This window comes from Cadophora gregata (assembly GCF_030347475.1).
Source record: "Cadophora gregata isolate MNR1 chromosome Unknown scaffold_20, whole genome shotgun sequence".
In the NCBI taxonomy this organism is placed as follows: Eukaryota; Fungi; Ascomycota; class Leotiomycetes; order Helotiales; family Ploettnerulaceae; genus Cadophora; species Cadophora gregata.
Genome location: NW_026695943.1, coordinates 233,765 through 249,760, shown reverse-complemented (window position 1 = coordinate 249,760; position 15,996 = coordinate 233,765). Strand labels below are relative to the sequence as shown.

At 48.6% G+C, this 15,996-nt stretch overlaps 6 protein-coding genes across 6 annotated transcripts; 3 read left to right on the top strand and 3 right to left on the bottom strand.

Moving 5' to 3' along the window:
* Nucleotides 1-169: 169 nt before the first annotated feature.
* On the top strand, nt 170-3,212 carry ONS95_008536 (uncharacterized protein). The gene is made up of 3 exons (XM_058502092.1): nt 170-1,080; nt 1,136-1,675; nt 1,732-3,212. Exons 1-3 carry the CDS (start codon nt 580-582, stop codon nt 2,794-2,796), a joined length of 2,106 nt encoding a protein of 701 aa, XP_058349262.1. The 5' UTR covers nt 170-579; the 3' UTR covers nt 2,797-3,212.
* A 111-nt stretch (nt 3,213-3,323) lies between these two features.
* Nucleotides 3,324-6,047, bottom strand: ONS95_008535 (uncharacterized protein; the record flags this gene model as incomplete). The annotated part of the gene is made up of 3 exons (XM_058502091.1): nt 5,665-6,047; nt 5,212-5,582; nt 3,324-5,096 (listed from the first exon to the last, which is right to left on the bottom strand). Exon 3 carries the CDS (start codon nt 4,389-4,391, stop codon nt 3,324-3,326), a length of 1,068 nt encoding a protein of 355 aa, XP_058349261.1. The 5' UTR covers nt 4,392-5,096; nt 5,212-5,582; nt 5,665-6,047.
* Nucleotides 6,048-6,196: 149 nt separating this feature from the next.
* ONS95_008534 (uncharacterized protein) lies at nt 6,197-9,361 on the bottom strand. The gene has a single exon (XM_058502090.1). The coding sequence runs from the start codon at nt 9,352-9,354 to the stop codon at nt 7,939-7,941; it is 1,416 nt and encodes a 471-aa protein (XP_058349260.1). The 5' UTR covers nt 9,355-9,361; the 3' UTR covers nt 6,197-7,938.
* A 78-nt stretch (nt 9,362-9,439) lies between these two features.
* Nucleotides 9,440-11,990, top strand: ONS95_008533 (uncharacterized protein). Its single transcript, XM_058502089.1, has 3 exons — nt 9,440-11,238; nt 11,289-11,620; nt 11,687-11,990. Exons 1-3 carry the CDS (start codon nt 10,532-10,534, stop codon nt 11,764-11,766), a joined length of 1,119 nt encoding a protein of 372 aa, XP_058349259.1. The 5' UTR covers nt 9,440-10,531; the 3' UTR covers nt 11,767-11,990.
* An 81-nt stretch (nt 11,991-12,071) lies between these two features.
* ONS95_008532 (uncharacterized protein) lies at nt 12,072-14,445 on the top strand (the record flags this gene model as incomplete). Its single annotated transcript, XM_058502088.1, has 3 exons — nt 12,072-12,493; nt 12,546-13,297; nt 13,347-14,445. Exons 1-3 carry the CDS (start codon nt 12,158-12,160, stop codon nt 14,443-14,445), a joined length of 2,187 nt encoding a protein of 728 aa, XP_058349258.1. The 5' UTR covers nt 12,072-12,157.
* ONS95_008531 (uncharacterized protein) lies at nt 14,347-15,847 on the bottom strand. The gene is made up of 3 exons (XM_058502087.1): nt 15,778-15,847; nt 14,959-15,675; nt 14,347-14,882 (listed from the first exon to the last, which is right to left on the bottom strand). The coding sequence occupies exons 1-3, from the start codon at nt 15,793-15,795 to the stop codon at nt 14,616-14,618; spliced, it is 1,002 nt and encodes a 333-aa protein (XP_058349257.1). The 5' UTR covers nt 15,796-15,847; the 3' UTR covers nt 14,347-14,615.
* Between the last annotated feature and the right edge of the window lie 149 nt (nt 15,848-15,996).

Here is a 15,996-nt window from a genome sequence, read left to right as displayed (position 1 = left end):
TTATCGGAACAATTCAAATGCACTCGAACGTATCGAGATTTTGTATGGTTTTTGCATAGGTCAAAAAATGGAATGTATTAGTGCAGAGAAAAGTTTGAGGTTCACTGGTCGATTCGACTAATAAGCTTCAGCCAGCCGAGTCTCGATTTCAGCTGGCGGTAGTCTAGCCCCCATATCTCCATCTGGACCACGGCACGCCTGCATAATCAGTCAGCCACAGTAGAACCACAGAAATGGCCCGGCCCCCCAACTTCCAATGGGGGTCGATATACACCCTTCTCCAGGACATCAGCAACAAGCAAGCAAGCTTCAATGGCTCGCGCTATTACTGCCTTACCGACGGCTCGTCCATACATGACTGTAGCAAGCATGACACCACGATGGAGGACCTGCCGTCGTGTGGTTGAAAGTTGACCTCCGACAAGATGGCATACCTGCAGGGTGTTGCTGGCACAGTGCCATATGATATATCTCCTGCGGCTGCTCTTTTGCTCCACGTCCCTCTGATCTTTCCCTATGCTCCTACTCAATCGAGCTTGTCCCGAGTTTATTCATCGATAACTCTTCATCGAGTCCAAAATGGGTTCAGAGAAGGACTCCAACGTCGCAGCACGACCAGTCTCGTCACTTCCGGATATCGAAACTGACGAGGAGAAAGCCAGAAACCACAGCGAAGCCCAAGCGAAACTAGAGAGTAACCATGAGGCTATTGTAAAAGAGGCTCATTGGCGACCAGGTTTCATTGCCAGATTCCCATGGTTGGGATTTGGATGTCTACTTACAGTTCTGCTGTGTGGCGTCGGCTGTCTCATTACCCTGATTCTTGCTGATGGCGTGGCACAGTGGAACTGGGGGAATGTGGCTCCAAACGTTATCGTCAACATCTTGAACAGTGTAGCCAATCTCTGTTTAGGAGTCGCGATTACAAATGGTATTGCTATTGCATGGTGGCGTAAGACTCTCGCAGGGGCCACTATCAGACAACTGGATCGGTCGTGGAAGTTCAGCGATAGTATGAAAGAGGTGATGCTGGGTGCAAAGTACTTCAACTTTATTGCATTGGCAGCACTCACTGCTAAAGTAAGTCCCAAGCTCCAACCTAATGACTATGATAGGCACCCTGACCTCGCTGTAGTTGACAATCATCGACGGTACACTCTTTCAAAAGGCCTTCTCTCAAGAAATTTTGCCGCTGGATCTGGGACCAAATAATAATGTCACCGGATATGCGAACGAAACCATTCCAAACACTGGAAGACTATCTGGCGTGGAGGATGAAACTGGGCTGCTAGCTAAGAATTTCAATGATGCCCTCAAGATCTGGTTTCAAGGTGGTGGCCAGCTGCCAAATTCCTACAGCGGATGCGAAGGAACTTGCTACTTGCATGTTCCTGGCGCGGGCTTTGAATTCGACTGTACCGAGCCAGAACAAGTAGCGATCAATGCGGGAACCCAGACGTTCAACGCATATACAGACCTTCTAAATATCACACAGAGGTACAACCTTACGGATTTCGACAACCTGGACTGCTCAATCCTCGGAAACCAAACATTCGGACAGCTTGCTACTTCTATATGCCAGCGAGAACTCAACCTTCGCACTGCGCAGCTGTTCCATGTTGGTTTCGTACCAGTGTTCAGCGGAACGAACACTTCAGCGGATGCATGGTCATATGTAAGTACAGTTCAGGTAGGGATGAAATGCCACGGAAGTACTGATTCGTATCTCAGGTTGAAATGACCATAAACTACACCACTGCCACCGACCAACCAAATGTCAATGTTTCATGTCCCGGAACAAGATATACGCAAAGCTGCAGACTTCGCCCTGCTGTCATCGAATACCCCGTCAAGATCCAGAATGCAAGTAACCTCGTCAATGGCATGTCACTGGCGGTAGATGGCAGACACTACAACAATCAGACCTTCCGAGATTTCAACTACACCCTCAAGCAGCAGAACGGCTTTTCCGTCCAATCCATTTCCAACATCTACGAGAACCCTCTTGGTGGTGAGCGTACACGACTCGGTGGCATCGCGCAAGGCCTGCAAACATATCTCGGCGGCGATGCAGTCATGCACTACCACGGGGGAGGCTACCACCTCGAACAATCGGGCAACGCCCCCACGTACCTCGCCAACGATCTCGGTGTACAAACCGGCGGTCTAGAAAACTCTGCAAATCTTTGTGGTTTCCAGTATATGGATCCGATGTCACATAATGATTTCGGGGGCTGGGCTGGAAAAGACCCATCCCATCGATTCGACGTGCCAGCTCTCGTGGGGAAGATAAACCAAGTCATGTTTGCTCTCGCGCTGGATATCTCGGACGAGGATGATGATAAGAATGTCACTGCTGGAACGCTCGTACGGCAGGCGTATGTGTACCGAGATGCTATCCACTACAAGACGAACTTTGGGTTCATGTGGGGAGCGTTGGCATCTATGCTCTTCTGCGTGCTCTGCGTGCTGCCTGTGTATTACGGCTACTGGCAACTCGGTAGGCCAGTGACGCTGGGTCCGTTTGAGATCGCGGCTGCGTTCAGAGCGCCGGATTTACATCACCCTAGCAATGCACCGATAGAGAAGGTGATTAAGGAAGTGGGAGGTAGGAAGGTGAAGTATGGAGAGGTTATGGATGGGAGTGACAAGGGGAAGATAGCTGTTGCTGATGCTGGACTGGTTGCGAGTGTAAGTGGCTCTGGGCGCGGGTCGAGGACGACATGGAGGAGTTCTCAAGGTCCAAAGAGTCCAATGAGTCCCATGAGTCCGGGGGCAAGGCCAATGTCTGAGTAGGAAATTTTTCCTAGAGTTGATCTCGTAGCCTATTAACTCTTGTATCCCGAATCACATGCTTTGATGTGCTGTGGTCGACTCGCATTTTGTACCCTCGGTAATGACACCGCCTGAGAGTTTCGTAAAAGTCAGATTGGAAGCATTCTGGGGGACCCTTGGTCGCTGCTGAGACTTGACATTCCATATCCAACTTGGATGCCAATGTCGTGTTACTCATCAACTTTGGCTGAGCACAGCGCATCGTATGACGGCGGCAATCGAAAGCCAGCAGGAAGCGTTTGTAAGAAGAAACGTGCTGCGTGAAGGTGAAAGCTGGAATGAGTGCTTCTTGATGACGCTCAGTGCTGTACTCGGAGTTGTATACAGGACAAATGTTCCTTCCAAATGAGAATCTGAACTCCAGAATAAGATGCACTGCCCTAGTACACTGAGCAGGGCCAGAAATTACCCGTCATCTCCGATGACATCGAAGTCAACGACCGGAATGATCGAAGTCTCCACTCTCAACTCCTCATCATTGAAGCGAATCAGACAATCGAGAACTCCTCCACCTTCCGCCCCTCCACCATCCCTTCCCCATACATAACCCCATCGAGATAACAATCCCCCAGAAACGTATACCTCCCACCACCATACGGCCTCACCACGTACGGCATCCTCCCACCCTCAAAAAGACAAATCCTATCACCCACAACCGCAAACCTTGGCATCGAGCCCAGCCTCCCACTCGTCGTCCTCGCAAACCGTCTTCCAACAGAGAACGTCCCAACAAACGAGATGACCACAGGATCAATATACGGAGCCGCATCATCGTGGGTCCGAGTTTCCGTCTCCCGGATATATTGCTCGAAGATAGTGGATAGTTGTTCAGGAGAGTAGGGATTTGGTGTACCCGGCATGTTCCAGATTAATGTTCGGATGAAGAATAGGAAGCCGGGAGAATCGGGGGTGTTAAAGTCGGAGGTAGCGATGGATTTGCATTCTAGTAGCCAGGTGCGGTCTCTTTCGGTGACGAGTTGAGAGTTGATGAGGTGGTCTTGATAATGATCATCTGTTTCCACGAGGTCGAGATCCACGTTTTCAGGAGGCATGGTTCCGAGTGTTGCGATCTGATCGATGTTCGAGCCGGTGATTTGGAGTTGGGATGTTTCGGAAGAGAATGACATGTTGGGTACAGAGTTCATTGCTGCTTTGAAGCCACACATGCTCCGCGGCATGCCAGGTTGGCGATCCCATGATCTGACATCTGGCATCCAAGATGGCAAGCTTGAATCGCTGATATTGGCTGGATCAAAGTCGGAGCTAAGGCAATCCAGGTTCTTGTTCTTTTCGATACTCCATTGCATGAAGATCTTGAAGTAGTCTGTGGTAGAATCGACGTAGTTCGCGAGAAGGTTGATGTCATCAGCGTTAATGTCTGATGCTAGTCCCAGGATGTCTATCACATGATCCCGAGGCAAAGACACCGAGAACCGTCGAGTCAAGTAGAGCATCTGGTCGAGCGAAATGAAAGACTCGGTGTTCTTCATGGTTTCGATCAGAGGTATGTGGTCGAGGGACTCGGGTGGGATATCAACACCGACGCTTAGAAACATGATGTATGCACTGAGGTATTTGATATGCCATCGTATCTTGCAATTCGCTCCAAGGAAGACTCAGAGATCCGCAGACTAGTAGTCCAGATTCGGCTTTGATTATTTCTTGGATGACCCATTTCCGCGTGAACCACGGACGCCGAAGTAATTGGCCTATTGGAATCCAAAGTCGTTGAATCTCAGGTCCTTTTTCTGAGCTGAGAATCCACCTGATATCATCGAGTCGCTGCTCAGTCTCTGCTGGAGGCATCTCATAAACAGTGGCAGAAGGAATACTTGTTGGGAACAAGCTCCGGACCCATTTAATAGCCTGGAATGCATTTTCTACGCCTTCCATATCCTCTCCAAGCCACATTATGACACTGGATGCACTCGAGTACACATCTGCCATATGTTTCACCTGACTCTCACGTTCTTTTAGATCCTTTTGATTGATACAGATCGTATCGATCTATCTGAATGGTCAGTGCAGGTCACGGACCACCCTCGTCTTAGACCAGACTATGGGTTATTCAGGCACAAAAAATCAAGGGGCCAGCTAAATCCACTTGGGCAAATAGCTAAATCCACTTGCCAAGCTAGCCAAGTCTCGGATATGAGGTGTGCATTTAGGATACTCGCGAATACGTGCAATTGACTGCCAAATTCATGTATCCTGCATGAAATCTATCGTGCACTTTCTTAAGTACTCCTATCCTTAAGTTACTAGTGAGAATTAACCTTAACTGTTAGCTTTAGTTAGCTAACACTCTGTAAGTATAGAAGACTAGCTTACTTAGAATTGTATTAAAGACACCTGAATAGGGAGCTATTTTAATACTTAGTACGTGCTTAGATTACAAAGTGTAGCGACTAATATAGCATTCTTTATACTACCTATTGTAAAGGAGTGGGGTAGTGCTGTTAAAGTGCACAGTAAGCAGGGACGTAGAAGACCACTAACTAAACAAGCAGTAAGAGTAGGAGAGAGAAGATGATGTATTTATTACGCGCTATTGTGCCTACCTATGCGACCTACAGAACGGGCTAACTATCTTCCGACCCGGAACCACACTACCCCACCACACGATCTGACTAGTATCGCTGATAATTGCTCTGTATAATACCCTCATATCAATCTCTCTTGCGTGCCTTAGTAATTAGTATAGGGTGGTGCAGTTGATACATGTACAGGTGTAGTCACTCGAAAATCTAACCGAGGCTTAGCAAGTGGCTATAGCTATTTGCCCAAGTGGATTTAGCTGTGGCCAAAATCAAGTGTACCAGTTCTTACCGATTGATGTTATCTACCTGGCCTTTTGGCCACATAAAATTCAGGTTTCGTTTGTGGCGGCAAAAAAAAGAACATAGCTCCGGTGTTCTATGCTCTCCGCCAGTGTGATTAGCGCATGAGCAGAGCGGCGATGCTAAGTGACCGAGTTGGGTGCGAATTGCACAAAACTCGTCTGCGACTACCATGGTAATCCGAATTCCGTTACTGCAACCCGGACGACTTTAGCTTGAAGTAAATGTAAGGCTCATACGCCATTTTGTAGTATGTGTAGGCGTTGTACTTCAGAGGCAAGCACTTCGAAGTGTAGTTTTCCAAACCAATGCACTCGTAATTGTAATACTCCAAATGCTAAAATAGATATGGAGGTCCCAGAAATGTCACCCACACTAAAAGTACAACTAGAAACTATAGCTGATCCGCAAGAGACCGAAAAAGGACCCTTTGCAGAATCACATGACCCAACCATGTAATCACGCTAGCTAGCCTAGCTCTTTCCATATTTCAATTCTATTACGTCTCAATGGTTTCGAATCTTTTTCTTTTTTGCAGCACAGCAGTGTCAAGTCTTGGCACATCTCACCTCACTCTGGCTTCAGCATGAATTACACCAAGAGGTTATTCGTCCTCTTTCATCAAGAAATAAAACGCTTTTCTCGATATCCCGCAGTCCAGAGGTCAAATGCATTAGAAAAATCGCTTTTGGCCAAGCTCCCAACAGAACTACTGCAACAGATTGCCAACGACCTTCCCGTCGCATCAGCCGCATCATTTTCTCTCTCTTGTCGGCACATTCGCTTTTTGATCGGAACTCGGTACCTTGAGAACCTAGCGACCTCGTCTCACGAAACACTAGTGTTCTTGAAACTTATAGAACGTGATCTTCCAAACCAGATCGTTTGAAATTCTTGCAAAAAGCTTCATAGGATACAAGATGCCCGGAAATACACCGAGAATGGTCAACGAGTTTTGCAAGCAGTAGCGCCGGATTGTCTCTCCGATGACAGAGAGGCAAAGGTAACACGGTATATTCACGAGAATTTCAGCACCACTGTTTTCAAGATGGCGATGAAGCACTACCACCTCTTTGGTTATGATGCTCGAAGCCGCCAGCTCTTGAATCTTCTGTCAGGAAAATTCTCCACGTACGCCCGGGTTACCTTGGTCCAAAAACAAAAAGCAGAATGTCGAATTAGAAACGGTTCCCTATTCACCTGCCAACGCGTAGCTTTCCATGGCACGTGTACAGGTGTTGAGCGAGACTCAATATGCTTCTGGATATGCGGGCATCTTGACCTCGAATTAATAGGGCGGCCTGCCAGTCTCCGTATCACAACAACCTGTCCTCCCTTTCTTGAGAAGTGGTCAATATTACCACATTGCAAGAACAGTACTATTTTAAAGAAGACATCGTGGGATCTCTGCTCGGAAATTCAGCAATGTCGATACTGTCGAACTGAATATAAGGCTGGTTTTGAGCACGATAATGGTTGCACTATAAAAATCACAATCACTGTCTGGAAAGATCTTGGGCAAGGGCCGGAAGCCGAAGAATGGAAAGCACAGTTCCCCCTTCAAGACCACCTGTCATTTCCACAACCAATTCAGTTCCACGGAGGAGAGATAGCCTCTGTCTTTCAAGTGAGGGGGCAGAACTGGGCCGGAGATGAAGTCTCGTAAAGTCGTACTTCTCATCAAAAGGAACCTAAATTCTGTAATCCATGAACCTGGGTATTTATGAATAATTAAGTCGGTGAACACAAAGGAGGTGTGGTCGAGCTAGCAAAAACCAGGCGCAACCAATGTATTTACATGAAATAACCAAGATACCAACAATTTATTAGAAGCACATTCCACCGGAACACATCAAGAGCCGTCAAAGAATATCGACTTTTCTCTCAAAAGCGTATGACCTTCTCATCAACTATCAACACTGTATATGTAGTTATGTATAGACACTGCTGCGAGGCCATGATTATTCAGTTCAACTGTTGTGTTAATATCATATCGGACTTCTCGTTTCTATATATTGCGACAGAGCCATCCGGGACTCGGTGTTATTTCTGGCAGAGAGAAGGACGTGGATAAGAATAAATGAATCAAGTAGCAATATAGTGATTGATACATGGGTATTATGGCATACGAGCTTCTGACGCCATTATCTGAGCCAGGGCTGAACAAATATAGGATCCCCTTTCAAATCGGACATATATTACAGTCAGCCACTGGCCAACAAAAGAAGGACAATAGGCATATTGCCCATAAGGTAGACAAATTCTATGCTGAAACCTTGACGCCATTCGGAGACGATTGCGGCTCATAGATCCGTGGTATCAAGCCCTCAGCCATCTCGATTGCTCCATCCATATCATCTTTGTTGAACAGAAAGAGTCCCTGGATGGCAGCCGTACTCGTCTGAAGTTGGGGCTTCATTTTTCCAGCAGCATCAGAGACCAAGCCGAGGGTTTCGAGCTTCTGCAGGAATCTCTTCTTTCCGTCACCTGCTGTATCGACATCTCCATAGAATCGAGTCCACATCTCTCCTGCTTGGTATCTTGTAGCTTCCCCGATTCGAACAGTCATATCCACTCTCCCTGGCCGTATCAGGGCCTCGTCCAGTCGGTCGATATGGTTCGTAGTCAAGAATGCTATCCTTTCTTCCCCAGCGGCCACTCCATCCAATGCATTGAGCAGTCCGGAGAATGTAACAGAAGCTCCTGAATATCCATCGTCGTCCACCTGTCTCCGATTCCTAAATGCTGAGTCTGCATCCTCGAGCAGAAGTATTGTTTTCGGAGGTAATTTTGTAAGCAGATGTGCCAGCTTATCGTCAGTCATACCCCTCTCGCTCAAATTGATGATCGCAACGCCAAAGTCCAATTCTCCAGCCAGACCCTGTATGAAAGAACTCTTCCCGCTTCCTGGAGGTCCATAGAGAAGATACCCCCTCCTGTATGGGATCCCGCGATCAACATACCACGACTGCCTGGCCAGGAAATCCTTCACATCGTCCACAATGCGCTCCTTGATCCCAACATCCAGGACAACTGAATCCAGAGGCCTCTTCTTCCGCGGATCGCCAAAGGGTTTCCATTCTGTGCCCTGACAAGTATGCATGACCGTCTTCCCCTCTTGTGCCGACATGGCCATGTAATGCGCCTGCCCGAATATATCCTCAAATATATGTCGATGCGCATACAGCGTCGTCAGCGTCACTGTCTCATGTGGTTCGCCGGTATTTAGGTTCGAGGTCGTCGCCTTTTCTCGATTGACAGCTATATAAGCATTGCCATGCTTGATTATGTATTTCCCAAAGCCCGCCTGCAGCATCATATTCGAGTGTCCAGCAGCACCACCCTCCGCCGTTTTCTGTACCGTTTGTATGGAGAAATCGTGGATTCGTGTAATTCTGGACGCGATAAAACCGGCTTGCGGACGTGGTATACTAAGCCATGCGAGGATCCATTGGTATGAAGGGTCTCTTTTACTGATCTCAACGTTCATGAGGAGGCGCCTCTTGACGAGGGATGCGCCTCGGATCACACCTCTGCGGGCAACTGCTGCTGCAGCCCCCAGGCCTGCGAGCCCGAGCCCGCCGGCGAAGAGAGGGTTGTTGAAGAGAGCATCGAGGGGGAGGATGGAGGTTGTCGATGCTGTTGCTGTGGAAGAAGTTGAGGTTGGGAGGTTGGACATTGTTTGGTGGTGGAAATTTTTGGAGCTTCTCTCGCGCAATGACGCAGCTGGGGCAGCTCAACCGAGGCGGGCGACGACGCCAAATCCCGTGCTTTGGACAACAACATTCCCTGACTTCATCGACACTTTGTAACAGCTTCAATTATATCGTATTATCTGTACACTACATCTTATTCCCTCTACGAGATATTCATAGCCTTTTCGGTCTATTCTTAGTTTTACAGTGTTTGCTCTTTTAATGAATTCTGGCGATGTTGATCATCACTAGAGGAAGTATCTCCAGCACCCAAAATTCTGCCTTCAAGGCTCGGCATATGATTCCAAGGCTGCTTATCTTTATATGCCCGATGTCAGTACATATCTTTGGGCGTATAGACTAGCTGTACAGCCTGAGGGCCTCACAAGTGGGTCGACTCCATGAACACAGCCCCCACCTGATCCTTTAGCCATCTTCAGCAGAAGTCCTGTGAGCGCGATTCGCAGGACTTACATGGCTGTCAACACGAATGGAAGACCATTAGTGACTGCCAGCGAGCTAGTTTTATTGCCGATCTGCCCTTTGAGTTCAAGAACCAAGGTGCAAAAGTCCCGGTGGCATAAGGCTGGGATTCTTGGCGGAAGGGAATCCATTGCAGATAGCCCATGGTAGGACTATTCCTCTCCAGGACCTCGTTCACTTCGGTGAAGTTGTCCAAGTCAACTAGACCGGTTAGAACAAGGCCCATGCTCTGTCCAGAGACAACGTCTACGTACTAGTCGTGGGAGGCTGCTTCGGTCAACCAGCTGTAGTAAGCGTTCAAGTGACTGCCTGTCTGCCATGCAGCCACGAATTGACCGATGGCTTTTCATCCAACCGGAACGCCATGAAGAGCCTCCCGGCAATTGCAAGCTTGCAGAAACCGTCTGAATATGTCCAGAACGCCCCTCACGTGTTAGTCATTTCTAAGCCTCTCCCCGAAGATGCACATTCATTCCTTCTGAAGGTATATATGGGAGAAAGGTTTGTGTTACACAGAAATATCAATATTGTTCTCCCAACTCTTGTATCTTGTTCTTTCATTCACATTTGTACTGCTAGATACATTTCATGATTGTGCGAGCTTTCCAGACGGGGCAAGGCTACAGCCTCACCTGAACACCAGGACTTTCCGGATTCTCGAGGTTCCTTGTGACCAATATGGCCACTGAAGCTTGGAAAGGCTTCATCCATTCATGGCATACACTGGGCATCGTTCTAAAGTGGATGTGTATGACAGTAGTTGGCATCCCACTTGCGTTCGCTACTTGCGTGTTGGTTGCTCTGGCTGCACTTGCATTCGGGCTTCTCTGTATCGGAGCAGCTGTAGGAGCATGTGCCCTGGTGTTCTATATTTTGAAAGGAACATGGTTGACGATACGTCGAATCCCGTATTGGATTGAGGATATCAAGATATTCCGTGCAGAGCGGAGACTCATGAGGCTACCCATTGCAAATGCTCGTGGGCTTCAACTAGAGCAATGGAATGGCCAAGCGAGGTGTATTCAGAGACCAGTTCAGATGGTTCCCTCTGGATATATGCCTGGACCTGGAGATATTCAACCACCGCCCAAGGCTCACTTACGTGCGGTATCAACAGAAAAACCTGCCGGCCCAGTAGGCGATCTTCAAGCGATGATTGAATGTCTAGTTTGCTTCGAAGAAAAGAAAGTAGCCGACTTCCCAGCTAGGCCACCAACTTCTGAATGTGGGCATAAAGGCGATACGTGCTGCGTTTCATGTCTACAACAGAGCATCGCTTCGGCGTTCGAGAGCAACATCTGGGATGACATCAGATGTCCAATCTGCAACCTTCAACTCCAGCACAACGATGTAGCCGAATTTGCATCTCCAGAGATATTCGAAAGGTACTCATCACTGCCCCCCCCACATCAAAGGTTTCACTAACAGTCACGAGATACGATACCCTCAGCACCCGTCGGGCCCTTGAAAACGACGTCCCCAACTTCCGCTGGTGTCTCGGACCCAACTGCACCTTTGGGCAAGAACACCCGGAGTCACCAACCGAAGAACCCATATCTGTGTGCAGCTCCTGTGGTTTCGTCTCCTGCGCACATCACAATATACCATGGCATTCCGGCGAGAATTGCGAAGAGTATGATACGAGGGTGAAGGCTGGTGCGGATTTGACGGACAGGAAGAGTCAGAAGACGATTAAAAGGATTGCGAAGAGGTGTCCAGGCTGTCAGAGGTATATTAACAAGAATGGCGGCTGCCAGCATATGTCTTGTAAGTTCAATCCTGAGAGTGTGGCTGAGGTTCACAGACAAGAGCTAAACTAATGGCGTTTGGTAGGTTTGTGTGGGAAGCAGTTTTGTTGGCACTGTTTGGCGGATTATCCGCACCACTCTTGGGGGTGCGTTAGACGTGGGTAGAATGGTTTTGTCACTATTACGTTTGTGTCACCGGCTTCCGTCTAGGATGTTGACTGGATTTTGTTACCTCGCTCTGGTAGATTTGGGAGTTCTCATTTAGTCAACCCGAATAAAGCGGGGCCAATCACTCAAAATGTATGCTCAGGAGCCTCTCTATCATATGTTAATGACCCCAAACCCTCTATTCCTTTACAAGTACCTAAACCACATCAAAACATTGGAACGTTAAGAGAAGCATGTCACGTGTTGTAATTTCGCGTCAACATTTTAGGTACCTGCAAGGATTTGAAAGACCACAGACCTCACCTTAGTTAGACCAGCTCTCACGTAAACTCGTAAATGCAGCAAACCTTCACGTCAATTCGAGGTATATCTTCACGGTCACCTTCGAATGCTTCTCAATTCTGCGCGACCAAAACAGCATTCCTGTTTAGGAAGGTGGGATAGTTATCTGGTGTTTGCCCCGCAGAAGCTGCAGCATCAACATCAGCACTACCACTCGGTCTCACAAGTACCACGACTACAACAGCCAAGATACGAGAAAACACCAAGAAATAAGAACATCTCCAGCTTCAATCGCAATCTATCGAATACATCAGTAATAAATCAGCAAGCTCGAGCCAGCATGAGTCCAAAGAAGATCGCGCCATATGGCACCTGGGAGAGTCCCATCACCACAGACATCGTGTCTGGAAGCAGCCTGGTGTTCGCAGAAGTATACGCCAACGTAAAATCTCCCTCTCCATATTTTATCAACGGCCTACTTACTCATTTCCCAGCCGAAAACCAAATCAATCTATCTCGTAGAGGGCCGTCCCGCCGAGAAAGGCCGCCAAGTGATCGTGGAAGTCAAAGATGACAAGACCATCGACATCTTACCAGAGCAATACAACGCTCGTAGCAAAGTCCACGAATATGGCGGCGCAGCAGCAACGCTTTCTCCAGATGGAAATCTAATCTTCAATGACGCCAATACAAATGGTGTCTTTTCCCTCTCTCCATCGGGAGAAGTAACCGAAATCCTGGCCGGCAACCCAAAACTGAGATACGCCAATTTCGATGTTCATCCCATTGACAACCATCTCATCGTCGCCATCCAAGAAGATCATTCCGCACCTCTTCTTGTTGACGCTGTCAACACACTGGTGGTCATCGACAGTAAGAGCAAGAAAGCAGAGATTGTTGTGCGAGGAGCGGATTTCTACTCCCAGGCTAAATCTAGTCCTGATGGGAAGAAGCTGTCTTGGTTGCAGTGGAATCATCCCGATATGCCGTGGACAGGGGCTGAAGTCCATGTTGCTGATTGGGAGGGTGGGAAGGTAGGGAAAGCTGTCAGGGTCGCGGGCAAGGCGAGAGAGGAGAGCGTGTCGATGCCGAAGTGGCATGTTGATAATACCCTGCTGTTTACTAGTGATCGGACTGGATTCTGGCAGATGTATCGGTATGATCCGAAGTCTGGAAAGACTGAATCTTTGCATTTTAAGGGGTATGAGGATGCTGAGATGGGATGTCGGGAGTTTGCGCTTGGCTCGTAAGTATCCAGCCTGATCAGGTTTTGTGCTTTGCTAATACTTGCGCAGATGCACTTACCTATCAATGGATGCGAACACACTGGTTGTCACGTATAACAGAGACGCAACAAATGGTCTGTTACTCTACGACATGACCAAAAAGACAGTTCAGGAGCTACCCACGGGTCTGGTAGCCATCGATTGGTGTGCTCTGAGCAGAGTCTCCGACACTGAATTCGTGGTCATTGGAGCTACTCTCACAGCACCGGAGTCCTTGTACCTGATCAATATCACCAAGCCGACGGAGAAAAAGCTCCTCAAGACATCAATCAACGTCCCGCTCCCACCTTCTATCTTCTCCCAAGCACAAACAATAACCTTCCCCCGAACCCACGGCGATATCGGCACCCCCTCCCACGCCGTCTTCATCCCCCCTCAAAACCCCGACTACGAAGCCCCAGCCGGCTCCAAACCACCCCTCATAGTCTTCAGCCACGGTGGTCCAACCAGCCACGTCTCACCCGGTCTCGCTATCGGGGCTCAATACTACACCTCTCGAGGCTACGCATACTGCTATCCCAACTACGCTGGCTCAACAGGCTATGGTCGCGATTATCGCGCACAGCTGGACCACAACTGGGGCGTTAAAGACGTCGAAGATACAATCTCCTGCGTCGAGTACCTCGCGTCTCAGAACCTCATCGACGGCACCAAAGTCGGGATCTCAGGCCGTAGCTCAGGCGGGTACACCACCATCCAGGCCCTCTGCAGCTACCCCACCTTCTTCGCCGCGGGCGTCTCCCTCTTCGGAATCGGTAACCTACGAGCCCTCTTCGAAGACGATCCGCACAAATTCGAATCGCAGTATGGCATCGCTCTAATCTTCCCCGAAAACGCTACCGAAGAAGAGAAAGAGAAGATCTTGTTTGAGCGCAGTCCGTGTCTGCATGCTGACCGGACTGAGAGTCCGTTGTTGTTGTTACAGGGAGATATTGATAGGGTTGTGCCGTTGGAGCAGAGTGCGGAGATGGAGAGGATATTGAAAGGGAAGGGAGCGGATGTTAAGATGGTTGTGTTTGAGGGGGAGGGGCATGGGTTCAAGATGAGGGAGAATTTGAAGAGGGCGATTGAAGAGGAGGAGGGGATGTGGAGGAGGACTTTGTTGTAGGGACTTCTCCTGTCAGAGGCGATGCAGTCTCTATCTACACACCGGAGACCCTTGTGGTGGACTCGCAGAAGATAACGAGCAGTGCTGGAAGCTGTAAGTTAACAAGCGGGTCGGAATCTATTGCTGAATTTCTCCACCCCCAAATAAAACATCGTTTCCAATCACATAATCTAATACTGCCCCCCAATAACCACACTCGAAATCCTGCTCCTCGTAGGCATAATCTCAAACGTGCTCCAAAACTCCCTCGAATCATAACACCGCCCCAAACTCTCCATATCCCTCGGCAATGCCCTAACCCCCTGCTCATCCATCAACTCCCCAATCCACTTCATCTGCTTCCCTGCTCTCTCATCATTCCCATTCTCGACGTCAAGTTCTCCCGCGAAGCCGAGGATGAGCGCCCACCAGTCGTAGACCATGAGGTCGGTCAGCATCTATTTCGTATTAGCATTTCAAAATTTTATAGATGGAATTGAATGATGAAATTATATTGGAATGGGATGAACATACAAATCTCTCCCCAGCAGCCTTCCCCCACTTTCCATGAACAGCAACAATCCCCCTTGCGACATCAAGCCCATGAACCATATGCAAGCTCTTCTTACTAGCAAGCGTTTCCTTGGTGGACGCAACACGATCAATCCAATGCCTCGCATTTCTCTGGCCGCCCCACAGACCCGCGAGGTCGAGGACACAACCGCCGAGAGCAAGAAGCGCGTCTTCGGCTTGAGCGCGAGCGTCGGAGGTGTTGTAGGCGCTGTGTCGGGTTACCCAGGTGGGTTGGTCTGGAATCGTCCATATTCCGGTGCTGCCGAGTTGGATGATTTGGTAGGGGTGGGTTGGCTTGCTGTTGCTGTTGTTCTCATTCGAGGCGGTGACAGATTCAGATGGAGCATCTGAACATTGAGATTCTGAATGTGAATGAGAATGGGTTTTCAGATACGCATCGACCAAGAATTTCGTCTCCTCCGCTCCTCGCAATGGGAAAGTGATGAGTACTGTTTTGGCTGTGGGTAAAGCATCGTATTGACTCAGATCAGGTTTCTGATCGTGATTCTTGGGGAGTGAGAATTGGAATTTAAGAGTCCCGTCTCGACCTGTTGTGGTGGTTGCTGCGTAGGTGATTTTTTGAGATTTAAGGAGCGGGATGAGGAATGTTGAGGTCCAGCCGGCGCCTAGGATGAGGATGTCGACCACGGAGCTGGAGGAATTTGAGAAGGGTTGGGTCTATGAGGCTGTTAGGATGAAGTTGGTGGATAGGATGAAGTTGGTGGATAGGATGAAGTTGGTGGATAGGATGAAGTTGGTGGATAGGATGAGAAGGCTTACGGTCATTATGAGTGTCATCTTTCGGGTTGTGAGAGTAGGGATGTGAAGTAAAAAGGATGAGAAGTGTGCTTGAGGATATAAAGTCATGACGTTTTCGGCAAGTGGGGTTAGGCAAAGTCAGTTTGGCACGGTCACGTGGTGTGTACTACCAACTCCAGTTTCTTGACTTGGATGAGACCCTTTTATATTTCCAACTATTAATCCGTCACTTTTTGCGAA